General features: G+C 45.3%; 2 protein-coding genes across 3 annotated transcripts in view; both read left to right on the forward strand.

Moving 5' to 3' along the window:
* Window positions 1-19,598, forward strand: part of SOS2 (SOS Ras/Rho guanine nucleotide exchange factor 2) — a 54,506-nt gene extending 34,908 nt beyond the window's left edge. For both annotated transcript variants that reach the window (XM_074148507.1, XM_074148508.1), the window contains 14 exons: window positions 303-958; window positions 4,560-4,641; window positions 5,332-5,454; window positions 8,794-8,897; window positions 10,117-10,336; window positions 11,032-11,151; window positions 11,292-11,454; window positions 12,395-12,512; window positions 13,047-13,219; window positions 13,803-13,919; window positions 15,274-15,535; window positions 16,142-16,183; window positions 17,308-17,417; window positions 17,792-19,598. In XM_074148507.1, the coding sequence (XP_074004608.1) occupies window positions 303-958; window positions 4,560-4,641; window positions 5,332-5,454; window positions 8,794-8,897; window positions 10,117-10,336; window positions 11,032-11,151; window positions 11,292-11,454; window positions 12,395-12,512; window positions 13,047-13,219; window positions 13,803-13,919; window positions 15,274-15,535; window positions 16,142-16,183; window positions 17,308-17,417; window positions 17,792-18,301 (2,800 nt within the window). In that variant the 3' untranslated portion in view covers window positions 18,302-19,598. The remainder of the gene's footprint in view (window positions 1-302; window positions 959-4,559; window positions 4,642-5,331; window positions 5,455-8,793; window positions 8,898-10,116; window positions 10,337-11,031; window positions 11,152-11,291; window positions 11,455-12,394; window positions 12,513-13,046; window positions 13,220-13,802; window positions 13,920-15,273; window positions 15,536-16,141; window positions 16,184-17,307; window positions 17,418-17,791) is intronic.
* Window positions 19,599-22,806: 3,208 nt separating this feature from the next.
* Window positions 22,807-27,230, forward strand: VCPKMT (valosin containing protein lysine methyltransferase). Its single transcript, XM_074149612.1, has 6 exons — window positions 22,807-23,018; window positions 23,167-23,277; window positions 23,484-23,556; window positions 24,512-24,631; window positions 26,106-26,210; window positions 26,791-27,230. Exons 1-6 carry the CDS (start codon window positions 22,807-22,809, stop codon window positions 26,803-26,805), a joined length of 636 nt encoding a protein of 211 aa, XP_074005713.1. The 3' UTR covers window positions 26,806-27,230.
* Window positions 27,231-27,584: the final 354 nt, after the last annotated feature.

Genomic DNA, 27,584 nt, shown 5'->3' on the forward strand with positions numbered 1-27,584 from the left:
CTGGAGACATTCCAAACCCACCTGGACACGTTCCTGTGCAACCTGCTCTGCGTGGACCTGCTTTGGCAGGGGGTTGGACTAGATGATCTCCAGAAGTCCCTTCCAACCCCATAGCATTCTGAGATTCTGTCAATATCTTACTCGTGCCTGTGCTGAAGCAGTGCATTTGGTTAATTTGGAACAGGACATATTTAGGGCAAAGAAATAATGATACAAACAATTAGTTTAGTTGAATTTTGTCTGGTCTCTTGGGATAGCGAATGTGCAATGTGCCCATCGCGACTTTTTCTTATTCATTCAAGGGAACCGGTCTATCGCTTCTATAACCGGCAAATAAGAAGCAAGCACTTGGCCATCAAGAAAATGAATGAAATCCAGAAAAATATTGACGGCTGGGAAGGCAAAGATATTGGGCAGTGCTGCAATGAGTTCATAATGGAAGGCAGCTTGACAAAAATAGGAGCCAAACATGAACGCCACATCTTCCTCTTCGATGGCTTAATGATCAGCTGTAAAACCAATCACGGTCAGTCGCGGCTTCCTGGTTACAGCAACGCCGAGTATAGACTGAAGGAAAAAATTATCATGAGGAAAATACAGATTATTGATAAAGATGACACAGCCGAATACAAACACGCTTTCGAACTGGTGTCTAAAGATGAGAACAGTATCCTCTTTGCTGCCAAGTCCGCTGAAGAGAAGAGCAACTGGATGGCGGCTCTGATTTCCCTCCAGTATCGCAGCACCCTGGACAGGATGCTGGATTCAGTCTTACTGCAAGAAGAAAACGAGCAGCCGCTGAGGTTGCCCAGCCCGAGCGTGTATCGTTTTGTGGTGGAAGACTCGGAGGACAACATCGTTTTTGAGGACAACTTGCAAAGCAGGAACGGCATTCCTATCATCAAAGGAGGGACGGTTGTGAAGTTAATCGAGAGGTTGACATACCATATGTATGCAGGTACCCTCTACCTTTTGTTATATGTAAATTTTTAAGGTCATGCTTGCTGATGAAAGTAATCCTTTTGTTTTTGTTTGGTTGGGTTTTTTGCTGTGTTCAGTTTTGGGCCCCTCACAACAGGAAAGACATTGAGGGGCTGGAGCGGGTCCAGAGAAGGGTAACGGAGCTGGTGAGGGGTCTGGAGCACAAGTCTTGTGAGGAGCAGCTGAGGGAGTTGGGGGTGTTCAGCCTGGAGAAAAGGAGGCTGAGGGGAGACCTTCTCGCTCTCTACAACTCCCTGAAAGGAGGGTGTAGCCAGGGGGGTGTCGGTCTCTTCTCCCAAGGAACAGGCGATGGGACAAGAGGAGATGGCCTCAAGTTGTGCCAGGGGAGGTTTAGGATGGATATTAGGAAAAATGTTTACATGGAAAGGGTTATCGAGCATTGGAATGGGCTGCCCAGGGAAGTGGTTGAGGCACCATCCCTGGAGGTATTTAAGAGAAGAGTTGACACAGTGCTTAGAGACATGGTTTAGTGATGGTTTTTATCAGAGTTAGGTTGATGGTTGGACTAGATGATCTTAAAGGTCCCTTCCAACCTGGACTATTATGTGATTCTTCTAAGATTTGCAGAAAAAAAACAAAAAAACCCTGTATCTGTTATTAAATCAACTGGCTTTGCTGGCAAAGCTGTAAGAAAATTTTGTGTATGCAAATCCCCCATCCTCCCTCCCCCCGCAAAAAAGGTATCAGTGTTTAATAGGAGCCACCAGTGCGTTTCCTGAGCCCGTCGTGGCTAGAGCCGTGGTGCTATTAGAGACGGTGTGGCTGCGGAGGAAGAAAAAGGTTGGAGGTTATATTTATTATACTTCAACCTGCCACTTTGTGATGTCCCTCGGTAGAAAAGGATGCAAATCACAAACTAAGGCATTTCCCACATTGAAGCTCAGTATTGATGCGACTCATTGGTGTGCAAGTAATCCGTAGTTGTGTTGTCTTGTGAGTCCCAAGACATCCCTTTCTAAAACGTGATGGGTTTCGGTGACTTGTAAGCTCAGCTCTTTCCCTGACTGAACTGGTGTATTTGAGTATTAATTTGCCAGCGGAACTTCAGTTTTTATAGCACAAGTACTTGCTGCCTTGGCCTTGGGAGTCTCCAGTGAAAGCGTTGCCTCTTGGGTTTCAGTGTGCGTTTTCCAAACAGGTTTTGGAGCCAAGACTAACAAAATCCTCTCCCTCAGCCTCCACGAGGGCATTCCGATGACTAACAGCACGTGGAGGGACTCTCAGCAGATCTCGGGGGTGCTTTTTTTTGCATTTAGGTCAAGATGTGATTTTTTTTTTTTAAACTGTCAGTTTATCGTAGGCTTGCGTTAGCTTCAGATTTGTGGGAAGCAGGATTCTGCATTCCCAGAATGAGCTCTGCCCTGGCAAAGGAGTCCCCAGTTTGATGCTGGGATACCATGGGAGGTAGCAGATGCGGAGTTAGTAACTCTTGAATTTAAATCACAAGCCACTATTGTTAGCACATTGCTTCTATTTTCCATTTTATTGAGAACGTCATTTACGAAAATAAATAATTTAAAAAATAATATAAAAGAACCTACCTTAGAGACCTATAGAAACCTATAAAAGAACCTTAGAGAGCAGAGTAGCAGCCCCCACTTTAAAAGAATTGCAGATCTTGCCTCCAGAGCAGAGGTACCACCTGCCTGGTCAGCGCTAAGAGGGAGATTTGCTTTCAAAATACCATAAATATTACCGAAGAGCGAATGTAGATGTGATGTGGAAGCGGAACAGGCCAGTGCAGGACAAGGGTGCAAACTCAGCAGCATTATCACAGAATGAGAGCGTCGTTACTTGTAGCTTGCGAGCACATTCCTATAGATGGATCCCTTAAAAATGTTGAGCAGTGCTCAGCAGGGAATTTAAGCCGCCTTAAAAGCAGTGTTTGTCTTAATCTTTTGTGGGCTTGTTGGAAGAAATCCACGTGTTGGAGGCTGCTGGTGTGAGCTACCTGCACCAAACGCTGACAGGTTCAAGGTTAGTTAAAGAACAGCAAGAAAAAAGAAACTCCCAAGAACCCAAAATGCACCCTTCTGAGTGAGCACATGCATGTGTACTTCTCTAGGCCTGGTTTTCCTGTATTTCAGCATTCATTTGCTGCCAGCAGCGCTGGAAGCTGCTGGGTACCACAGAGCAGCAGCGTCTTACCCTCGTGAGGAGGTCTGCTGCAGGGATCATAGAATCATAGAATGGTCTGGGTGGGAAAGGACCTTTAAAGACCATCCAGTCCCACCCCCTGCCCTGGGCAGGGACACCTCCCACCAGACCAGGTTGCTCAAAGCCCCGTCCAACCTGGCCTTGAACCCCTCCAGGGATGGGGCAGCCACAGCTTCTCTGGGCAACCTGGGCCAGGCTCTCACCACCCTCACAGCAAAGAATTTCTTCCCCAGATCTCATCTCCATCTCCCCTCTTTGAGTTTAAAACCCTTTCCCCTCGTCCTATCACTCCACTCCCTGATCAAGAGTCCCCATCTCTCCTCTAGCCCCTTTAGGGACTGGAAGGGGCTCTAAGGTCTCCCCGGAGCCTTCTCTTCTCCAGGCTGAACCCCCCCAACTCTCTCAGCCTGTCCTCACAGCAGAGGGGCTCCAGCCCTCCCAGCATCTCCGTGGCCTCCTCTGGCCCCGCTCCAACAGGTCCATGTCCTTCTGCTGTTGGTGGCCCCAGAGCTGGAGGCAGCACTGCCGGGGTGGGGGTCTCCCCAGAGCGGAGCAGAGGGGCAGAATCCCCCCCCTCTCCCTGCTGGCCACACTGCTGGGGATGCAGCCCAGGATGCAGGGGGTGGTTCTAGGCTGCGAGGGAGTGGGACCAGATGATGACCCTTTGTGGCTCACAGTAAGGTGATTTGTTACCGTTTTGCTTATTAATGGTCTAAGAAACTCTGTAGAAGAGAGTGGAACTAAGGGAGCTTAAAGGAACAATATTTTTCCTTTAACAGTTGTAAAATAGCAGAGTGGGCCCAATAAAACGCGCGGCAGCTTGCGGATAGGCACGTTCCGTGGTAACACACCTACGGCGGGGGTGAGGAGCAGCAGGAGGGAGGTGTGGTGGCTTGTGGAGATGCAGCGTCTCCAACCGCTGCAGGTATTTGCTTCGTAAGGGCCTCTGCAGCGTCTCCTGTTGTCCCCGGTGGCTGCTCTGCCGAGGGCAGCCGGTGCTGCAGTGGGGTGGCCGGAGAGTTTTTAAGAACAGGTAAGACAAAGGTTCTGTTGGGGTCGTTTAGGTGCTTTTGATGTCAAGAGAGTAGACAGTGTTTTCTTTGTCTGTGTGAAACCGTGGAATAGCGGCGTGTTCAGGGAGTGTGGCCGTTCCCCACACCAAGGCTGGGTTTTTGAGAGAACATACTATGTGCAGTTGAATACTTTTACAGGGGAAATGCATCAAAGAACTAAACGACAATTTCACAAGCAGTATTATTTCTTGGTATTTTTCAAATTCCAGTGCTTAACAGAGGATTTTCCGCACTTTAAACTTCTTCTGTGAGTATATGTGTATTTTATTTCTGGTATTTTGCAATTGGATAAAAAAACCCCATAATTTTCTTATTCTGTCTTTACAGATCCTAATTTTGTACGTACCTTCCTTACCACCTACCGCTCCTTTTGCAAGCCCCAGGAGCTGCTGAATTTACTGATCGAAAGGTGAGCTGTTGTCATCCTTTCTGAAGGCACTGAGAGGCTTTGCCTTCGTTTACCTCCTCCTCCTCTGGCACGTGTTTTAGTGAAACTCATAAACCAGTAACTTTTAAAACAGGATCCAGCGATGCAAGTTTTTAATACAAGCTTTGTTTTCCCAGTTTGTTAAATGAGTGACCTGAATTAAGTATTAGCTGGAGCGCTCGGTGCGCCTCGGCTTGCGGGGGGGGGTAATATTTGGAACTGCTTAATTTAATGATGAGTGTGTTTGAGCGTGCCCAGGTCTCCCTGCACGCAAGAAGGGAAATGTTCTAAGCACTTTGTTTGAAAGGCGCAGCCTCGGTGTAAACAGCATTTTAATACAGCGCGATAAAGCCGCTCTTAAGCTTTCTTCTAATCTTCCCTTAATCAACTGAGCAGGTAGTTAAAAACCATTCTATCCCAGTCTAGACGTCTTGTGATGAGCAGAGGAGCAGGGAATTATCAGGGCGAGAGCTGGGTGTGTTACAGGACGTCGCCAGGGGAGGAGGCAATTCCAGGCAGACTGGATATTAGATGAGTGCTTGAGTTTCACCGCGCTGCATTTTTTTTTTTTTTTTTTTTTAAACGCAATTTCTCTTTGTGCCCTACATAAAGGCTTTGTGGTTTATCTTACTTGCCATCGGGTTTTTGGTTTTTTGGTACTTTTATTCATAGGTTTGAAATCCCGGAGCCGGAGCCTACAGAAGCAGACAGGCTGGCAATCGAGAAAGGGGAGCAGCCCATCAGCGCAGACCTCAAGCGGTTTCGCAAGGAATACGTCCAGCCAGTCCAACTCAGGTGGATTTCCTTTGAAACGTGTTTCTGTTAAAGCCAGATTTTAGTTCACCGATTTATACGGTGATCCCGGAGACGGTAATCTCTTTGGGAGACTGCTGTGCTGTCAAGCAGGGACTTATCGCCGTCTGTAACCAGACTAATATCCCAAACGCTGTTCTCATTAGTCACGCTGGCTTCTGGTGTTGTTGCGACTGTACTTTGGTTCTCTGCCGCTCGCAGCTGCCATCAACCACCCACGAGAGCGCTCCACGGCTGCTGTGTGACGCGGGTGTGGGTGAGAGATGCACTACCGCGAGTGTGTTTTGAATGGATTCCTTGTTAACGGGCCCCTGTGAAGATAGTTTCTCTGTTTCCATTTTTTGGGGGGGTTATTTTGCTCCCTTTCCCAGCCCCGTCGCTGTCTTTGCCCACAGACAGGGAGGCTCTTGTCTGTGCCGCACGTCGCAGCGGGCTGCGGGGAATCTTCAAGGTCGTGCTGACCAAGCTATACTTGGGAAACAATTAAGCGTTTCTAGCATGAATGAGGCTAATTGTTTCCCTGATAGGGGGTAAAGTCAGGAGGAGACACAGATCACAACCAATATTTGCTAGAACGACTTTTATTCATTAAACTGTTTGTATTATTAGTAGCACCAAGATGTTACTATTAATGGCAGATAACTGCGCACGGTACCCTCGGTTATTGCCCTACCACACACTGTCGTTCCTCGTTACTTGTTTGGAGCAGCAGCAGTTTAATCAAAGTGAAAACTCACAATGACATGCCAGTACCTTCAAGGAAAGTGCTCAGAAAGTCACTTCAAGGTCCCGTTTTCTATAAAAAAAATGTAATATGTATATAATACTGTACTGTTCGTCGATATATGGCCACCTCCACCTTCTTGGGTGTAGTCCAAGTGACACAACCTCAGCGTAACCTTCATACTTGCGTGTGCCCGTGGCGTTGTACGGCTTTATCAGGCCCTTGGTGTTCTCGCCGTATCAGCTCCTGTGGGCTCAGCAGGACTGCGAGTCTCCAGAGTTATCAGTTCTTGGGAGAGCTTCACACACAGCCTCTCAGCGCATATTTTTCCTGATTTCCGCTTGCTCTTTGCTGGTAACTGTTTCTGCCTCCGTCGACACAGGTGCCTATGGAGCCCCTTCATGGAAACTCACACAGCATGGGCTTTTGTGACATAACCGGCTTGAGAGTTTAAATATTATTGTATTGCTTTTGTTGCTATTTTTTTTATAGCCTCCTGACAGGGCTTGGGGACCTCCTGGCAGTGCCCCTTGGCATGGTACAAACGCATCTTCCTGCAGCGCTGCTGGCTGCCACAGCCCAGCAGGACAAGAGGTCACCAACGAACTGGAACCTGTGGGAAAGTTTGAGGCAGCAATTAACCATGTTTCTTGCTGTTAATTTCCAAAATCAATTTAGCGTTTTTGTTACGTTTGAGCTGTTTGAAACCTGCGCCCTGTTCCAAAGTGTCCAGGGTCTTTGGTGTCGGTTTCTTTCCTTATTTGAGAGATCAGGAGACCTCTTGTCGTGACAGCTGCTCTTTGGTGCCTGATTTCTCCTGAGTCCATTTACAGGTGCCTGCTCGATGAGAGATGGCGTTTAAAGCTGCTGTTTAACACAGACCCTTCCGTGGCTTATAGTTAATCTTTGAATTTAGGAGATGCTACATGAAACTCTTAACTGTGTTAGAGTCGAAAACAAGTATCCGAATTTGAGCTGTTTGGTTGATACACCCAGCATTTTGTAAATTCCAGTATTGTTAATAGCATTGACCTCTACTTCAGAGGGATCTGAGATTTGGGAAGAAGGTGGAAAATGTGAAGATGCTCATCCCTCCCTCCCCAGCTCTTACTCCCCATCTCGTAGAAAATGCCGTAGAGATGCTGAGCGGTGCACAGGCGTGGAAACAAGATTAAAGGCATGTGAGGTCATGAGAAAGAGGAGGTGCTAAGCTGGAAACGCAGTCAGCAGAACCGGGCAATCTTTCTTGCTTTTTCAGTATTCCTGCCGTGGTATCTCACAGGCAAAGGCTGATTAGATAACATCTTGTATTGCTGTTATTGGGAAATGGTTTCAAAACATCACTCTTTTGACAAGTTAGAAGCTGTCATTAATTTCCAGCCTAAATGATCTGTTCGGGTAGCCGTTCTTCCATGTCATAAACTTTATTCTTTAAGTTAGACACTGAGAAGAGAAGAACTATTTAATTCTCCATGCATTCACGTGGAGCCTTCCTTTGACCAAGCAAAACCAGCCAGCTTCTCCGGTGCTCTGACTCACAGACCCACAGACTGCAAGCAGTTGCCTGCCCTGTCCCTCTCAGATGTTCTTGCCACTGAAAAAAAAGCAGCCTGATGCACAATTAGAACTGATTTACCTTAATATCCTGAGCTGGGGGGAGTTCAGCAGCTTCTGCAGAGGCGATGGGGCAGGAGTAATCACATCTCGCCGTACCCATCTCCTTTTCCCAGTCTGAGGCCGTGGGCGCTCCGTTAACCCCATTATCCCATCCCACCAGTTGAATTGGCACAAGGAAAATCCGCTGTACTAATTGATGTAGGATATTTTTGCTCACTCTTTAGGTAAGGTGATAGGATACACCCCAATAAATCAAACTTTTGAGGTACGAGCTCAACTTGTTTACATGAAGAAGAGGCAAAACGCTTTTTTTTTTATTCTGATACATCCTAAGGGCAGGTGTAGGTCACTTTTAGAGGCTTGTTTATTAGTGGTCTGTTTAAGAAAGTGTAGGGAAATATCAAAGAGAAAGTTTAGTATTATCCTTAAAGGAGGTACTGGATCTGGTATGGCCATTTGTGTCATTAAAAAGTTGTAAAAGTAGGGCAGTACACTTGCAACAACTTCTGAGCTGAAATTTGTATATAGCAAAGAAACAATTACAAATTTATTTCTTACCAAATGGGAGATACTAATTAGCTGTTTTAGGAAAAAAAAAAAAAAGTTAGAAAATTACATTGGAAATACCGGTTTTATCTGATTTTGCTAAGTTTTTTCCTCTTCTGAAACCACCTCAACACTAGCATTCTTTATATAAGATTTTTTTAAAAACTACCAAACCTTATGTATGCTATATACTATATATTCTATATGTGCTGGAAAATTAGATTTTAACTACCTGGGGACTTCTGTGGTCGCTGGTGCCGTGCTTTTAGTCTTTGTTCTGCCCCTGTGTCCGTGTGTACTTTGATAATCGTCAGCTACACGAATCTGTAACAGCTTTTGTAGAATTGTGTTTTGTTGGGTGGTTACGTGGGATGAGCCTTGGAAGTCCATAAAAAAACATAATTTTTTTTTTTCTTTTTTCTCTCCTTGCCCAGAATATTAAATGTTTTTCGCCACTGGGTAGAGCACCACTTTTACGATTTTGAAAGAGATCTGGAGTTACTGGAGAGACTGGAGACGTTTATTTCCAGCGTAAGAGGTACGGTCGTCGGTGGGCCTGTTGTTCTTCCACATTTTGGTACAACCTGTTGGTCTAATCCCGACAGGTTTGAGGGATGAGAATATCTTTACACGCATGAGTAATTTTAATGCCTTTAATTGAGCTGTTTATGAGACTCTCCTTTCCATGAGCAAGCTCTGGCCTGGAGCCTAAACAGCTACCAAAAATTACTTCAAGCGTTATGATATTTAATTAAGCGTGTTTACTCCGGGACAGTGACGTTACAACAGACTCGTTAGAATTCAGGCTGTCGCCTTCCTCCTCCCCGGGTTGTATCCGTAGAGAATTCCTTCTGTGTAGAACCGAGTCCGGTTTTTCCATCTTGTTCTTTTCCCATTTATTGAAAATTCCAGCTGAAAATCATTATCCTTTTGGGAGAGGATACTCGCCCCATTTAGTATCGTTTCCTCTGGAGCAATCCCATAGGAACTAGCAGATATTTTGGCAGTTTATGTGGAGGGGAACAATGTTGACGTGTCAATTTTAATCCTGGCAATCCTAGACTTTACTTTTCAGATTGCCAGGCCATACATTGGGCAATATAATTCTGAGACAAACTTAAGAGAACCATAGTTTATCTTTTGCCGAGGTCTCCCTGCTAATTATTGCTGAGCAGAGAGGAATAATTCAGTTTTGGTTAGTCTTTTAAAAGGTATTTTTCTTGAACTGCCAACGGTGCTTCCCGTCTTGTCCACTGTTCTGTGTGCTGTAAATATCGGACTGATTTTATAAACACATATTTCTCTAATCTTTTTATTCTGCAGTGCATTAGTACAGCATCCTGCAGAGATCTCACTTTTGAAGCTTGATGGTTTTTAGTTCTTCTCCTCTAAGTAGGTGAAACTAGAAGTCAAAGTGGAGATGGTTGCAGCCGAGGGGAAAAAATAAAATACAACGTATACAGGGTCACTTTTTTCTACTCCAAAACTGTCAGTAAATGTGGTTAAATGCCACTGGGCACCCAAAAATTTGTTCACGTGTCTGTATTTGCCAACTGGTACAAGTGCAAGAACCTGTAAGGAAAAAAAAAAATAGGGAACTACAAACCTAATTAATTTGCAAGGCAGAAATGCAGAGTTTTGAGTGCGCGTGCAAATTTTGGGGGGGTTGGTTTTATTAAATGATCAAAAGTCAGTTAAGATGGTAGTAAAAAAAAAAAAAAAAGTGTTTTTTTTTTTAAATGGGTTCTGTTTTGCAGGAAAATCCATGAAGAAGTGGGTGGAATCCATTGCTAAAATCATCAAGAGGAAGAAAGCTCAGGCAAATGGCATTAGCCACAACATCACCTTCGAGAGCCCGCCGCCCCCCATCGAGTGGCACATCTGGCGCGTTGGGCACAGCGAGACCCTGGACCTCATGACTCTGCATCCCATAGAGATCGCTCGGCAGCTGACACTCCTCGAGTCCGACCTTTATAGGTAGGGATTGAGCTCATACGCGTCTTTTTTTAGGTTATTTGAGCAAGAAAGAGCCCTAATTCATAAAACTGGTCAAAACCACCCCCTTGACCCGTGTGTTCTATGCATGTAGTTGTACCACTGGTACGTCAAGGGCCTTTAATCTAGTTTTTTTGGTCTGGTACCATAAGTACCCCGCTGTTTCCTCCCTCTGTTTTCACCTGTGATAAATAGATCTACCCTCGATGTGAGAGCCGGGTTTTGCTGCATAGAAGTTCTTTTAAGATCTTACAAAAACTCTGAGGTGAAGTGTTCTTTTGTGCTTCAGCGACAGCAGGTTTTCTGTTGAAATTGGCTGCTTTTCCAGCAGGTTGCTCAAAGTACTTCGGCTTCCTATTTTTTAAAGAATTCTATCTGTCTTTAAGATGCTTTCTTATGCTTTCAGGAAATTAAACTTACTCCTTTGTGATTTTCTTACCTGAAAATGCTCATTCAAAAATACCAGTTTCAATTAAGGTAAAAATGTATTCCCTTCTATAGCCAAATACTTGTCAAAAAGTTACTCTAAGTAACTGTTTTGCAGCAGATGAGATTGGTTGGATTTGTGAAATATCAAGTCGTGATTAAGGGCAGAAATAATCTTCTAATGCAAACGCAGAACACGGAATTATTATTCGCGCTGAGCGTTCTTCTGCATCTTGCTTTGTCGTTATCAGGGCGGTGCAGCCTTCTGAACTCGTCGGTAGCGTGTGGACTAAAGAAGATAAGGAAATTAACTCCCCAAATCTCTTGAAAATGATTCGTCATACTACAAATCTGACTCTTTGGTTTGAAAAGTAAGTCCAGGAGGTGATAGTGCGGCGGGAGTAACTCCTACGACTCCTACAGGTTTTGCTGGGAGAAAATCTGGATTTAGGAGCCTGCAAAATGTCAGGGTTTATTTATCGGTGTTTCTCAAATTGTTTCTTTTGATTAGGTGCATAGTGGAAACGGAGAACTTTGAAGAGCGAGTGGCTGTTCTGAGCAGGATTATAGAAATCCTGCAGGTTTTTCAAGATCTGAATAATTTCAATGGTGTTTTGGAGATCGTCAGTGCCATGAACTCTGTGTCCGTGTACAGACTGGATCACACGTTTGAGGTAAATTTTGGGCATTGCTCTTGGGGGAAAAAAATTAATTAGAATCCAGAAGTATCTTACACACTTCTGAAGTGAAATCCACAGTAGCCACATCACACTCGCTTTCGGGGAAGAAAACAAGTGTGAAACGTGCGAAGTTATTGATGAGAAAACAGGAGCTGGGCTGGGCCTCTCAGAGGGTCCCTAGTGGGAAGTGGAGCTTTTCAGCAGATGTTTTCTCAGATGTATTCAGCCCAAAAAGGGGGAAATGCCGTGGCCATTCATTGTGGCTCGTTAACCTGTCTGAAATCAACCTGTCGCTTCAGTCCAGCATTTTATGGGTATGAAACAGGAGGATCCCAGGGCTGAGAACCCTGGGCTCTGGAATACTTGAACGGCAGCATTTCCTACCTAGGGGGGAAATACGGGGAGAGAAATGTCTCAAAAAATTCAGATTGTCGGAGGCAGAAGGAAATACCTGCTGAGATGGCTTAGATGGACAGTAGGAAGAGAAGCTACTATACAAATATTGATTTCTTTTTTTCACTTGCTAAGGACAAGCAATGCCCAGGATTTGGCAGCAAAGCCTGCCTGGACCAAAACAGAAAAAGAAGCATGAATAAAATGGTTTGAGTTTTGTATGTCTTTAAAAGGTAGTACAGGGCCTTTAAGTTAAATTCCAAATTAAATGTTGAATTGTTATTAAATATAAAGACCAGGATTGTGCTTGTAAGTTGACAGACACAAGAATAGTCTGTTTACAGTAGCCTCATGATTCACGTGGCTAAACTGACTGATGGGGCGGTAGTCCAGGGCAAACCCTTTACACAAGAGCTTCTTTCAAATCTGAATTTCAGTCCCTAAAGTTTTGCTGAGAGAGCTTGGGAATTGCTTTGGTTTTGCCAACCCTGCTACTGAGAAGATTTGCATCCCTAATTACATTTTTTTTTTGACAACTTAGGCACTGCAGGAAAGAAAAAAAAGAGTTTTGGATGAAGCAGTAGAATTAAGTCAAGATCATTTTAAAAAATATCTAGCTAAGCTCAAGTCAATTAATCCACCCTGTGTGCCTTTCTTTGGTAAGTAACAGCGGGGCAGGCTCACAGTGTGTGTATTGTCAGCCTTGAGTTGAATGCAGATGTTTTAATATTGCTTAAAGTGTTGAGGGTTGCGTTCAGCTTTAAAATCTTTTTAATATAACGTTTGACTTTGACTTCCTAGGTTTGTAACTTTTTTAGACTTAGTGTCTTTTATATAAATCTATTTTTCTAGTTTACTATACAGATTGCTGGTATTATATTGGTATGAATATTAACCTTACTTGGTTTAATGCTGCCTCCATATTGCCGATCTGATTATGGTCATGACCTGAAAATTGTTATTTTCTAACTCAGGATCTCATGTTTTGTCAAGCAAATAAAACATCTTATTTCAATAATGTATTGTTCCTGTGTAAAAATGCAGACTTGATTAATTTTTGCCAGCTAATCAACTGTTGGAGCATTAAAGGGAACGGTCTGCCTGTGCTCAGACTTTTTTATCATTCATTAGAAAGAATGAAATCAGCTCTTGGGATGAACATGAACTTTAAAAAACACTTCTCTTTTTATCAGGAATATACCTAACAAATATTTTGAAGACAGAAGAAGGGAATCCTGACTTCCTTAAAAGACAAGGGAAAGAATTAATTAACTTCAGCAAGAGGAGAAAAGTGGCTGAAATTACAGGAGAAATTCAGCAGTACCAAAACCAGCCTTACTGTTTACGGATAGAGCCAGAAATTCGGGTAATCAAACATCAAATGTTGGGTTTGGGGATAGAAGAGGGAAAAGAATGTACACAACAAAAAAATTGCCAATTAATCTTCTAGCACTAGACCTAAAATCTTGCCTGGATTGAAGATGGGGGACAGAGCTGGTGGCCAACAAGGTACCACAGCACAGGACTAGCCAGAAGCAGGGATTTACTTGCTTGGATTCCAAGTTCTGGGTCTTCCTAATGACACAAAATTGTAACTTTTTGCAAAAACGAGCAGCGTGGCCGGCACTCCCAGTCTTGGCAGCGGGCAGGAAGGAAGAAAGAAGTTGGTTACATGAGGAATTAAAAGGGGAATAACGCTGCCAGTCCTGTCCCAGCCGTCCTTCGTGCCCTCATCTGTCCCCACCGCTGCCCTCCCTGCTCTCCTCCTCCCTCCCTTCCTGTTCCTCGCACTTCATTGATCGCATCCAAAGCGTTATTGGACTACTGTTTTCCTAGAAAATTCACACTAGTGGAAAGCTAGATTTTTAATCAGTGAATTACAAGCATTTCATTAAAATTCTGTGCATATGCTTATTTTTTAAAATATTATTGATGCTTGTTTTGTTTAGAAATTCTTTGAAAATCTCAATCCTATGGGGAAGATACCAGAAAAAGAGTTTACAGATTATCTGTTCAACAAGTCGTTAGAAATTGAACCTCGAAACTGCAAGCAACCACCTAGATTTGTAAGTCTTGTCCTGCAAATTAAACAGCTAAAATCTGCTGGCCACTACGGAAGAGAATACGTTGCTAACTCAATAAACCATAGATATTTCCTTTAGAATTCTGAAACATGAGATGATTTTAAATAACTCAGGTGTTTGTTGCTACTAAAACATACTACCTTTGCTTATTTTAGAATTAAACTTTTTTTCCCCAAAAACCTAAAATATTACAGTTTAAATTTGGGTCTCTTAGCATGTAGTCGTTGATAGACTACGTAATTACATTTTTCGTTTCACAGTATCAAAGATCTTATAAAATGTTAATTATTTTAATATTCATTTTATGCATAATCGATGTTTTTAAGTTTTCCTTAAGTGAAAGTTAATTTTTAATTTTTCTTTTGTCTAAGTGTTTTGTGTTGTTCCAAAAATTGAAGTACACCACAGAATTAATGAGCTGCAACCTTCTTGCTGAACAAAACCGTGTTCAATTTAAAGGAGTAGCAATCTTTTTTTTTTTTTTTTTTTTTTTTTTAAAGAAAATAGCTCCTGGAGCCCAGAGCTCTTCTTTAAGCAGAAGGATTGCTCTCTAGAACGCTTGGGTTTTGATATGTTGTAATTGTACTTCTGAGTAGCTGGAGACATCTCCAATTTTGGGGATTTATAGCTAAATCATTTTAGCAGTCTCGTTAGAGGAGTGAGCAAGATGATATTACAAATAGGGCAAGAAAACGACAGAAATGACTGTTGCAAAAATGCCACTTACAGTAATTTCTCTAAAATACTTCCTAAAAATAGAAATATAAAATAGTCTCGGTCAGCTGGGCATGGATTCTTTCCAGTTCATGATTTCCAAACGAGACATCCTTATTGGAATTTCCGGAAAGTCCAGTTCTGGGTGCTGTAACGTGGTGGAGTCGTGCACAGGATGGGAATGAAATTCATCTTCAGAGACCGGGCTTTGATCTGTGCTGTGTTACACCTGGGTCTAACGAGGCTCGTTTCCTTCACACCAGTGACGTGTGTGCATAAGAATTTTGGACGGACTTACCCAGAGGACGTAGACAACGTGCGTCTGAGGGTGTCCTTGATCTTGGACCGTGTGTAGGGACCTTCGGTGGGGTGACTGTTGGTGGTATCAGCACAGAGCGTGTCCGAGGGTGCTGTTACGAGGAAAAACAGATTTATTAAGCTTTGTCCAAACTTTTCAATCAACTCCTGCTGTATAAATAACAACAGACTGTATCTCAAGTCAATTGTAGAAAGGCTCTAACACCATTTAAAGTGTATTTGACCAGTACTTTTAAAAATATAGAGACTTGGCAGTTTTGCTGGCTGAAATGCTCACAGTACTGACCAGCTTCACTTTCTCCAGCCTAGAAAAACAACGTACCCCCTGAAATCTCCCGGGATAAGGCCCAATACGGGCAGACACGGCTCCACCTCTGGCACCTTGCGAAGTCATCCGTTGCCTCTCGAAAAGGAGCCGAGTAAGATAAGTTTCAGTAGAATCACCGAGGCAGAGCACGAATCCACGGTGTCAGCACCGACTTCACCAAACACACCCTCTACGCCGCCGGTGTCCGCTTCTTCAGAGTTCAGCGTGTTTTTAGACGTTGATCTCAACAGTTCTTGTGGTAAATGTAAAATATATTTCCATAATTGTTGTTACTGTCCCTCAGGCTTCCAAAATATATTGGTGTGTATGCCAGCCTTTTGAAAAAAGAAGGTTGTAAAATTTAGTTGTGGACTCTGAAGTTCTTGTGCCAGTAAATATCATATTTCCAGTCTTTTTGCCCACTGGAGCTGAGGCGATCTGTTACGGGAAGTGTCCCCATGAAGGGGACATCACATCTGCGGAGAGAAGAGGTGCCAAGGACCTGGCATGTTTCTGGAGTGGTCCTGTGGACTGGACACGCTCTGGGGATTCTGATTTAATTTCCTTTGAAGGGAATCCCATCTGTGGGCTTTGAGACGTGAACCGAGGTGGCAGCAGTGGGGATGGTTGGGGCACTCACTCCAAAACCCAATCTTCATTAAAAAAATGACGCTGTTAGTTCAGGTGCCGTAACTTAAAATCTCCAGCTGAGGAATGTTTTACACAGGCAAGGTTAATTCATTCTTGGCAGTAGATAAAGTTGGAGATTGTGGTGATCTTTGAGGTCACTCCCAAGCGTATGTTACGTGCTGTAGCGCGGTTGTTCTGTCTGGAAAGTCTTTAATCCGTTTATTTCATTTAACAGGTAACAACAGCATCTTCGCTCCCGTCAGTTTGCCACAGTCGAGTGAGTACCAAAATGCTGTTAAATGTTTCATTCAACTCCGCTTTCCCCGGTTTCAGGAGAGCCAAATGGGATTTAAAATCTGAAATCTGGGGTAGAAACGTAGGCTGCATTTTCACGGGTCCTGAGAGGACTTTTTGTACAGGTCTTAGATCAAATGTCCAGGAAAGAATGTAAAGTCTGAAAACTCTCTGGTTTTGTTTTGGTTTGGGTTTTTCCCCCCCCAGGCTCTGGCAGAATTTTGCTTCTACTTTGAATGTCCTTGATGATTATTTTGTTTGACTAATGCTACTAATGAAGCAACTTGATAATTCCGTGTTGCCACTGGGTGAAAATAATTGTTCTGTTCCTGGGAAAGAGGAGGTACTTTTTGTACCGCAGCTGCGAGGGATCTCCCGTATTCATCTGGGTTTTCAGCTTCTCTTTTTACTCCTTTATGACCCAGGCACATACACTTTTCCATAATACGATTAAAATTTCAAACCGGGGAGCGCAGGTGCCTACTGGATTGATAGAGAGCTCTGTGCTCTTCTGAGACACGAAGCAAAATGTGACAAAAGTCACAAATTCAAATTAACTTTGAGGAGTTCCCCCCCCCCCCGTAAAAAGGAAAGACTAGAAATACCCTAAAATACTGTGAGAGTTAACATCTGTTCTGTTGGGTGTATCGTTGTGCTGCAAACCTGTTAAGAATCCTCTAAATTTCTGAATTTCATCGTGTACCTACGTGGCTGAGAGAAAAAACTTCTACTCCAAAGTGTAATCAAGGCACGTGGGCGAACTGCGGGCGCTGTGGCAAACGGGGGGTACCTTCCGCAGTATAGAAAGGGTTGCAGAGGGGGTTATTTAAGTGCTCGCTCGAGTTGACTTTATTTTTCTGTCCTTTAGCAGCGCCTGTTAACTGTTGATGCCTATCTTTGGTACTGGGAATAGGAGAGCGCTTTGTGAGCAGTTTATCTGATTAAAGAAATGAACGAGAACTTCATACAACCAAAGTTAATGGTTCATGTCGCTGTCGAGCACAAAGATCTGCTTATTGGAGTTGCTTCCAGTTCGGTTTCATATTCTAGGGTATGTTCCTCAAGTATTGCACAAGCAGTGTAAAATATCTGTTTTTCTCTCTCCAGAGACTTTCTTCAGCTCCTGGGGCAGCTTTCCCAAACTAAGTGATGAGCCTCAAAACCCTCCTCCGCTTCCTCCGCGAAAGAAGATGGATCAGGATGCTTCTAATGCTAAGGTAGTTCTGTTCTACGTTGAATAACTTCGATAACAAACCAGGGAAGGTCTAGTATGGTAGAATTGTTTAGGTTGGAAAAGGCCTTTCAGATCATGGAGTCCAATCACCCAGCCAAGCAGGACTTCCTTAGTCTAAAAGACTTCCAAGTGCAGTGCTCCAGTTGTCCTTTTGAAGTTTCAGGTTCCCGGTGTCCAAACTCTGCTGGCTACTGTAGGAACACAGTGGTCATATTCAGATCAAAGATAGGACTCTTCCAGTATCACGTCTGACAGCACCAGTAGCAGACGTCGAGAGAATTCTGTGTCTGTCAGAAAATACACTCTTTACCTAAACATCCACTTTCTTACAGCGTTGTCTCCTCTCTACTGTTGTAGGGAAGTTTAAAGTCGGACGACGATCCTCCAGCGATTCCCCCCCGGCAGCCGCCGCCTCCAAAGATCCAGCCCCGTGCTCCCGCTTACACCAACCCCTTCGACCAGCCGCTGCACAGCCCTCCTCCTCCGCCCCCCCGGGACCCTCTTCCTGATACTCCACCCCCGGTTCCGCTCCGGCCACCCGAACACTTCATCAACTGCCCTCTAAACCTCCAGCCGCCGCCGGTGGGACGCCTTCACAGAGATCCCGAGCGGCTGAGGGAGGCGAGTACAGGTCCCAGTTCTCCCAGCACTCCTCCAAGCACGCCCTCGCCCCGGGTACTGCGTCGCTGCTGCGTGATCGGCGCCAGTCACAACAGCCCGGGCCACCCTCCTGCGCCCCCCGTCCCACCCCGGCACAATTCGAGCCCTCAGTTACCAAAACTGCCACCAAAGACTTACAAAAGGGAGCTCTCCCACCCTCCTTTGCACAGACTCTCTTTGCTAGAAAATGCAGAAACTCCTCAATGACCGTAGCCATAGTAGTCATTGACACTGGAATAGTATTTGTAAAGTTCCTTTTTTTTTTTTTTTTTATTTATTCAAAAAAAAAAAAAGGCAGTGTATTTTAGTACTTTCACAAATTATGCTCTTAAAAGTGCTGCTGATCAAAAACAGGAAAAAAAAAAAAAGTTTAAATTGGAAAAATTAAGACTCCACACACTCTGGCCTGCGTCTGCTCGACAGCATTACCCTCAGGTGATCAGCAGCATTGCCTTGTCTCACATCCTCAGTGCCGACACTTATGCCAGTACACACAAAAAAAATAGACCTTTTGCACTGTAAACTACACTAAATGAATTTAAACTGACATCCTTTAATTGCACTGAGCCAAAAAAAAAGGTGCGTCTGTGGAATTTTTTCAAATTTGAGCACTAGTGGCCTTTTTTTTTAATTATTATGATTATTATTAAAAACAAAAGAACAACGGGATGATTCACACCACAGGGACGTAGAGTGTTACCGATTTTAAACCTCTGGCCACTTGCCTTCTAACGTGGTGTAAGCTTGGAGGTCCGTGAGTGACAGCTACTGTTCTCAAATATTCTAATGCCGTGTCTTAATTGCCATTGATTTGCTGCTGAAGACAAAAAGAAAAATAGGTTGAAATCTAAACACCAAAATATTCGGTTGGTCTTGATTATTTTGATAAAGGGTGACCAAGGACCCGCCGCGGATGTTGGAAAGGATCCCCAGTACTTAGCATGCGTCTTGTTCAGATGTGCCTTTTTTGTTTTGGTGGGCGAAGATGTCTTAAGCTAAAAGAGTTGTCTACTGTTCTGGAGAACAAAGCTATACGCCGTGTATGTACAATTGTTTATATTGTATATTTACAGATAATGCTAATAACCTGTATAAATCTAAGTGACTCGAGGCCTATAATACAGTCTGCTGCTCTCGCAATCTTATACGGTCAGAAGTTGTTTCCTCTGGCTTAGGAACAGTCTTGCCTTCCAAACCTAATAACTTTCTCTAGATCTCACTTAACTTAATCGTGAATCCATTTGGGAAATCGGTAGCATTTAAACCAGCAAACACTTAAAGCTTTATTAAACTTTTTTAAACTGATAAGCGAACGGAACTTTTATTTGCCAGTTGAACTACTTGTTTGAACTGGTGTGAGAGTGAGTCTGTTTTACTGGTAGTACTGTAGCAGCATTTATAAAGTGGCCAGAAGCCACATTTTATTTACTGGTCTGTGGCCTTTTACTGTGCTTTGTATCAGAGTTCTTAACAAGATTAATAAATCACCCCAGTCTTAATTTTTAAGAGCTTGAGCGGTGCGTGTTCCTTGTGAGGACAAGGTTGGGAATTGCACTCAGTAAGCCTTTGGCAGTGCAAAAACGCCCCCATTTTCCATGCTCTGCTGTTCTCAGCTTTGGTCGTCCTTCGGTCTGTGGTTGGGCCTGATTCACGACAGTTCCCTGGGAGCGAAACCCTTCCCTCCACCTCCAAACCTATCAGACGCCTCGGCCCCTCTGGATAGAGAAGTGGTTTCCGATTTTTCCGGCTCCGTTCTGGAGGAAGAGCGCTGTGCTGGGACTTGCAACTCACTTGTCGTCACCTGCCTGTATTGCTCCCACTGACTCCGGCGTTCCCTCTGGAAAAGGAGAGGCAATGCACTTGGAGCGCCAATAAATTTGAGATGCGTGAACTGGGAGTGCAGGCAGGAAAGGGATGATGCCTTCATTATGTTTTTTTTCCTCTGCAGTAAAAAGAAAAAAAAAAAAAAGCTCATACGTCTTCTGTAAGTTTGGGAAGAATTCTATCAGTGTCTGGTGGTGAAATCCTGCTCGGTGCAGTACTCCCCTCATGCTCTCTGCATGGAAAAGGCAGGATGTCGGGTTTCACCGTTCCAGTCATCTGCGGGATAAGCTGAACAAGTGAAATTTTATATTTAGTTCCTTGTATTAACTCTTCTGAAGCCCTCACCAGCAGCTCTTACTGAAAGGTGAGTCATATTTTTTCAGACTTCTACATTTTGTGTGTCATTGCAGGGGGACTCTCCCAAATTTTAGAATATAGAGATGTCAACTTAGTACCTCCTGTACAAGTGCCATTGTCAATATCCCATATTAAAATATAGAATATTTTTATATATATATATATATATATATATATATAGGTCCTGACTTGGCAAAACTCATTTTAAGCTGAGCGCCTGGTGATTAGGAATGGCTTCCGTAAGTATCAAAAGCATTTCCCTCCATCAAGAGCTTTGTGAGGTTCTGGTTTGTGAGGGACTTGGAGGAGAGTTTAAACATGTGGAAGCAGGAGCGTGCATTTATTAGAGCTCACCTTGAAACGATGCTGCGCAGGGATGCCACTCTTGGAGCAGCCCTTTTTAGATGCCAACTTACCCATTATGTTGTGTACAAAAATACCGGGGGGGGGCTTTGAAACACACCCTTCGTTTAACTCAAACCTGATTGTGAAAGAAGAGTTTGGGCAGCAGTTTGGGTTTGGGCAGCGGTTCTAAATTCCATGCTGGAAGCCAGAGAAAAAGAAATGCGTAACTTTCAGCGGGGCCCAGAACGGTTTGAATAGGAAAAATAGTGATGCAGTTTAAAAAAGCCTCCTGTGGGGCTTTTTCTGCAGGTTGGGCTTAAAGCATCACCACCCACAACTGATCAGCAGCAAAGCTCCAGGAGGAGGAGGGGAGAGGAGAGCGGGAACCTCTTCCATCAGATCTCCCAGCAGGGAAAATAAAGTGAAAACACAAGATATTAGAAGGCAGCAGTTAAACAACGGTCCCAGCCCTATCTCCCATGCGTGAAACATGACTTACCTTTGCAGGGCCAGTTCTGGAGTTAACCTGAAGTACATAAATCACAGCATGATTCAGAAAATGGATAACTTGCCGCACAGTTAAACTGGCCTCCGCTCATAACAGGAGCTGGAAAATACCAAAAGAAAAAAAGGCAACCCAACCCAAGAGCCCTTCCAAGGCAGGGCAGCAGCAGCAGTTGAGTATGGTGGGTGCAGCAACATGCGTTCCCCAAGGAGCTCTTTGGGCCATGGAAGTGGTCGACGGCGGTCGGATTCCCACCAGTGCGGTTTGAGGGAATGCCAAGATAACAATAAATTAGCATTTCGGTTACTTCGTAATTAGAGGGATAGATAAAAACAGCCCCCCCCCCCCCAAAAAAAAAAACCAAAAAAATGCTAGAGGGGAAAAATGTGAAATTGCTGGGTTTGAAGTTGGCTCGTGTGGGAAAAGGCAGTTCCCTCAGAAAAGTGCAGAGAAACAGATGGAACGTGAAGGCAGCTAAGAGCAAAAGAAACATCTTTCTTGTTGTTTTCAGTGATCCTATTTTGAGTTCCTGAGTTTCAGCAGTTCCCCCTGCTCTGGAGCCAGAATAACTTCTGTGGGTGCCTGGACATGGCTATAGCAGATCAAAACCAAGAAGGGACAAAAGGAACCATCTTTTGGGCTTTTTTTTTTTTTTTCCCCAGATTTACTCCCAATTTTCAAAAATACACCACAAGTCTGATATATACCACTTGGAATCCCTAGCAAATGCAGTAACTCCTCCCTGGGGAAGGGAGTGAGCATTAGTAAGAAACACTAGGAAATAAAGTAATAACTTTCTTCCCTATGTCTTAAGGAAAAAAAATCGAAAGCCTTCGCTCTTAAAAACGTGGATACAGTGTCAACTTGTATTCACGGTGGCGGGGTTGGAACAAGATGATCTTTAAGGTCCCTTCCAACCCAAGCCATTCTGTGATGCTATGATATTCAGCTGCTTTTTAAAAAACCTTTTTGTAAGTTTAAATGTTGGATGCGGGTGTACAACACCCAGGATTTCCAGCAATCTCGTGGCTTTACGTGGGATGGCGTGTCCACGAGTGCGTACAGGCTGCACCGAGCAACTTGTGAAGCCGCTTTTTAATTGCTGTGTGGTAATTTTCTGCCGGTTCACTCGTGGAATATTCTCTTCACGGCTGCCTTTCCTCTGGCTGGTTTTTAATGTCTTCTTTAGTCCAATGGGCTAAATCAGGCAGGTGTGAGTTACTGCCGGGCCAGCTCCAGTGTGTGGCCTCCAAATGGCGGTTCCTCACCTCAGAGGGAAGCCCAACAAGGCCGCAGTACCCAGGCGGGCAATGGCAGCAACCCAGCCAGCCACGGTGGCTTTATGTTCTCTCCTGTGCTGCCAGCAAGCACTAAAAACAAGTAAAAATACGTTTTTCTGTCAAGCAAGGGTGGCCCAGAACATGTTTTCATGTAATTCACAGCCAACTATCCAGGAGGGGTTGGGGCGCGGTTAACATGGAGTCCGAGGGGGCTCGCGCTACCTCAGGGGAGCCCTGGGGCTGAGGCGCTGCCGCCCGTGGGGATGGAGGGACGGCGGCACCGATACCGAAGGGGGGGCCGGGCAGCCCCCGAGCACCGCTGAAGTGAGGGAGCGCCCACCATTTCCCCCCGGCCGGGGCGGCGCCGGGAGGAGGGGCCGCGCCGCCTCAGTGCCGCCGCCATGGCGGGCTTCGTGCGGGAGCTGGAGCGGCGGGGCGGACCGGCCTTGCGGCTGGAGCAGCGGGCGGCGGGCGGTGTGGGCTGCGTGGTGTGGGACGCCGCCTTGGTGCTCGCCAAATTCCTGGAGACCGGCGCCTGTCCCCTCGCCCGCCGCCACGTCCTGGAGCTGGGAGCCGGCACCGGTGCCGTCGGCATCATGGCGGCCACGCTGGGGTGAGTGATGCCGCCGGGGGCTGCGGGCGGACGGGGCCGCTCCGCTCCCCGCTGCCCGTTTCTCTTCATGAAATCTTTTAAATTCTCTCAAAAAAGCCCGCGTGTTTTGTGCGAGGGGCAGGGCCGTAACCCCCGGTGCGTGTTACAGGGCAAACGTGACGGTCACCGACCTGGAGGAGCTGCAGGAGCTGCTGCTGGTCAATATCGAGAACAACAAACACCTGGTGACAGGGTCAGTCCGAGCCAAGGTACTGAAATGGTTTGTATGAGCCTTTAATGTTTCCCTTCAGCGTTACCGGGGCTCCTGCTCTTGCTTTGCTCAGTTGCCAGATAAACTGGGAGACGCTGCTGTAAAAGGGAACCTCAGCATAAGAACATAGTTGTTAACTTCATGCTCGGGCCTTCTTTCCTGTTTGTTGTGCTGTAACTAAAGCTTGTTTTCACCTTTTCTGTGCTTCTTTTTAGGGGTGAAGATGTGACAGAGTTTCAGCCTCCCCCCGATTATATACTAATGGCCGATTGCATTTACTACGAGGAGGTAAATGAGGACTTTGCGAAACCCCTGGAGAGAGCTTCCTCGGGAAGGGCCTGGGTTCGGTGTGAGAAGTGTTCAAATAAACGTTATGCTTGTATCTAGGTCCCCAGGGTTTAGAGAACCGTAGAATAGAGAACACGTAGAACAAGACTGGAAAAGGCATGTTCAACAGATTGAAGGCCATTTGAGATTCAACCAGGGACATTTTGTATTTAAAAAAAACCCTAAACAACATTTGTGTGTCGTCCCCCCCCTTTTGTTTTTTCACATTGGGCATGAAGTGTGTAGCAAAACATTGTGACTGATAGCTGTGAGCTGTTTAATGTGTTGTTAAATGAAATTTACCGCTTCTGGGTTCTCCGTACGCTTCCCTTGGGAAGGCAGAAGGAGAAATCCTGCTCCAGCCAAGCGGTCGCTGTAGTCTCCCCCATCTCCTCAGCCGGAGCTCTGTCGGATGTGCGCAGAGAGTTAAGAGGAGTTGCAAGAGAAAGGAAATGACCTGAAGAACCCCATGTCCCAGTGCCCTTTCAGTGGTCCCACTGGCCCCTTGCCTTGGTTCCCTGCGTGTTGGTCCTGTTCCCATACATAGTGGTCTGGATCCGAGCCATGTTCCAAGAATGGTTGAGAAAACTCTCACTTTTGAAACGTGTCAAGAAATAGTCATTGTTGTGTGCCTTAAGGAAGTGCCCACTCAGCAGTGTGGGATGTTTTGGGCTTTGATGCTGGGTCGGTTTTCTTGGTCTGTGAAACTCGTTCTCCTCTGCAGTTTCCCTTTCTCCTCTGCTTTCCAGCTTGCCCCCATGTTCTTTTTGTCCTAGATAAAGTACTAAAAATAACTCCCTGAAAAGCAAAACTGGAAACTTCTCTCTTGGGCGAAGACTTTCTCTAGTTAGAGGGGATCGTACCAGTAAAATTAACTTGAAATCTAAGTGGGAAATACTTAACCTCTTTTGGGCAGTCGTTAGAACCGCTACTGAAGACACTGAAAGACCTTACCGGCCCCAATACGTGTGTCTTGTGCTGTTACGAACAGAGGACTATGGGAAAGAATCCTGAAATTGAGAGAAAATACTTTGAGGTAGGTGTGTTTAACGTCTGCTTTTTGAACACTGGGAAAATAGCTTGGATACAGGAGGTCTTTGTATTGGATCAGCTGAGAATCAGTGGCTGTTGCTATGGGTACCAGTTCAGGTTGACTGCACAAAGTAGAAGTTTGTAGCAGGAGAAGCACATTTGTCTTTAGGTGGGGCAGAAAATTTGGATGGTGACTTGAAGTTATTGTCCAACTTAGCAGTAGAGAGACTTTCTGGATACTTACTGAGCTTTCCTTCCCTCAAAAGGTCAAACTAACCTTTCTTTTTAAAAGCCTGTCTGGCTTGTGATACCGTCCAGATTTGCAGAAGGGCCACCATATGTGAGGAAATATCTGCCAAAATCAAAACAATCATTTTTGTAGCAGCAAATGAATTAGCAGGTGGTTACTGCCGCCTTTCTGCAGTGGTTGTCGTGATGTTACCAGAGGCTATTGGGAGGATTAAAAAAATCAGTCTGGTGAAATTTTATTTTCTTCTAGCATGTTCCGTTGAAGGCAAAGGGAAAACACAGAGTTTTCTGGAGTAGCTCAGGAACTTGAGACTCTCTCCTAAGTAATGTAGATGCTTTTGCAAAAATTTCCCCCCCTCTACTGAGAGAGCATTAAAAGGTGATATAATTAAATAGTCCAGTTATGTCTTCTGAGCAGGTAAACACAAGGAACACGGGTAACATCTGAATCCCTCCTAAAGTTGTGGGGATGCTGGTCCATGCAGGTTTTGACTCTACATCTGTGAAGTCTGCTGAAAAGCAGCCCTTGTGCTCGAGTAGTGGATTATATGCAGTAATAATACTACTACAAAAAGGGGGAAGGGCAAGGATTCCAGGGCGATTTGTACGTGTTAATAAAAACACCTCTTTGATAATTAGCCTTGCCTCAAACTCTTGTGGGGACCCGAGTGTGGGGAGGGTTGCTCTAATTGAGATTGGCTCTGGTGAGGTGCCGCTCCCACAGTAAACGCAATAGGTGTAGGTGTTTCTGGATGATTTCTGCTTTCTTGTAATTTATTTCCTTCCTTACCTTGCCCGGGTTCAGCCAAGTTAATCTTCTGAGCACACTGTAGAGTTGATGCTGGGGGTGTTTTTAGCCTTTTTTTTTCCCCCCTCCGCTCTGGTTGAGTAGGTCGGCAGACAGAGGCTTAGTGCTTTGGAGATGGGAGGAAGCAAAACGTTACATCACAGGCTTTTAGGTTTTTCTTAAACATCGTGAGGTGCCTGTAGCTTGGATTTGGTGCTGGAGTAGTTGAAACGAGGGTAAACGTGCTGCACTGGGGTGGGAAAATGGCTTGTGTTTTTGCAGAGGCCTTTAGTGGAATGGTCTGAGCGTGGAGGTTCCAGCCTCCGGAGGCTTCTTGCCCTTCTGCAGGATATTGTGGGACCTTTTTAACGGAACGTGCTTGGTTCAAAGGGCGGTCGGTGTCATGTGAATTGTTCCGCTCTCTGTGTTCTCTGATAACCAGCTGCTTCAGGTGGACTTTGAGCTGGAAAAAATTCCCCTGGATAAGCACGATGAGGAGTATCGCAGCGAAGACATTCATATCATGAATATCCACAGGAAACGGACGGTAGGTTAATTTTAACTGGCACCGCGAATGCTGCCAGGGATTCACAGAGCTGCTGTTGACTTGGCAAAGCGGGAGCGTTCCAGGGGTGAAGCTCAGAACTGACTGTGAAATACCCTTAGGGACCCCGTGAAACTGCAGATGCAGAACAGTGTCATACGAAGGAGCCGTGTTGTCCCAAAACCCGGCGCTCTGCCAGGTGCCAGCCTTTGTCCTCAGCGGGACCATCTTTGAGCTGGCCTCCGACTTTCTCTTCTGCTTTCCCCTCTGGAGCGCAGTGGGATCCCAAAACTGGAGTTTGGGGGCACCAAAGTAATAAAAATAATATGCCCACTGCTGCCGTTAGTACCATGTGCTCTGCTGAACAGCCCTCTCCCCAAAACCAGTCTAGAGGTGGTACTTAGTGCCTCTTAGGGTTCATTAGATCATTTTTCGGTTAATTGATGGAGCAGACAGTTATGAGTGTGTACAAAGTCTTGCATATTGTGCTGACTCAACATGTGGGCCCAGTGTTTAAACAAAACCGGCCCACTTGAAAATCTAGGTTTTTTGTTTTTTTTTTTTTTTTTAAATCTCTTTGCAGAATTTTCCCTCGTGAGATCTCTGACCACATGAACTGTCCTCTGGCAGCTGGTAGAGCTCTGGAGAAGAGGGAGAGGGTATAGAATAACACCACAAAGGGACTGTCTCCAGTGTGGTTTGTGACTCATCTACGGAAAGCGGCTTCTCGATGGTGGACTTGGCATGAGGCGCCAGAAGAAGTGGGCTCGTTAGACCAGATCCACCGATAGCGCCTTCCCGGAGGACAGACGTGCGCTGCCGATGGCCGCAGGCTGGGGAAGGCAGAAAACGGAACCAGCGCTTCGCGTGTTCTGGTTACCTCCTTGTTGGAGCAGCGGGCGGCTGGCCGAGTGCTCCGAGATCATGAGGACACCCCACCGAAGGCTTTCTGCGAGGAGAAAACTCAGTGAGCGGGCTCAGTCACGCAGCCCCAGGTAGCCAGGCAATAAATCTGCTCCACTTGAGATGGGTCTCGGATGGTGGGGTTCTTTTCAGCCTGTGGTTTCTGCGTCGCTCCTGCGTTGCAGAGGTCCTGGGAGTCTCCTTCCAGGAGCAGGGTCTGTCCTGGTGGTGGGTGCACAAATACAACACACGGTCCCCCACCTGCGCCAAATTATTATTTTAATTCCCCCTGTGCTTTTCTGGTGTAAGGATCTAAAGTTTAACACCTTCGGATGATTCTGGCGAGCAGGTTCGTTGTTGCTGGTGGTGTTCCTCACCACGCTGCCTCTCGTTGTTGCGCCGTGATGACTTTGAGATTTAATTTCAGAGGAAATCGCTTCCGCTGTGTGGTGGAAGCGGCCGTGGCTGCCGGCG

The sequence above is a fragment of the Numenius arquata genome, chromosome 6 (genome assembly GCF_964106895.1).
Source record: "Numenius arquata chromosome 6, bNumArq3.hap1.1, whole genome shotgun sequence".
Lineage (NCBI taxonomy): Eukaryota > Metazoa > Chordata > Aves > Charadriiformes > Scolopacidae > Numenius > Numenius arquata.

What these genes read in the sequence shown, in the direction of transcription:
- VCPKMT (XM_074149612.1), top strand. Translation starts at nt 22,807, where the DNA reads ATGGCGGGCTTCGTGCGGGAGCTGGAGCGGCGGGGCGGACCGGCCTTG. An exon ending in ATCATGGCGGCCACGCTGGG is followed by an intron (nt 23,019 to 23,166) that starts GTGAGTGATGCC and finishes TGCGTGTTACAG; the next exon opens with GGCAAACGTGACGGTCACCG. An exon ending in ATTGCATTTACTACGAGGAG is followed by an intron (nt 23,557 to 24,511) that starts GTAAATGAGGAC and finishes TCTTTTGGGCAG; the next exon opens with TCGTTAGAACCGCTACTGAA.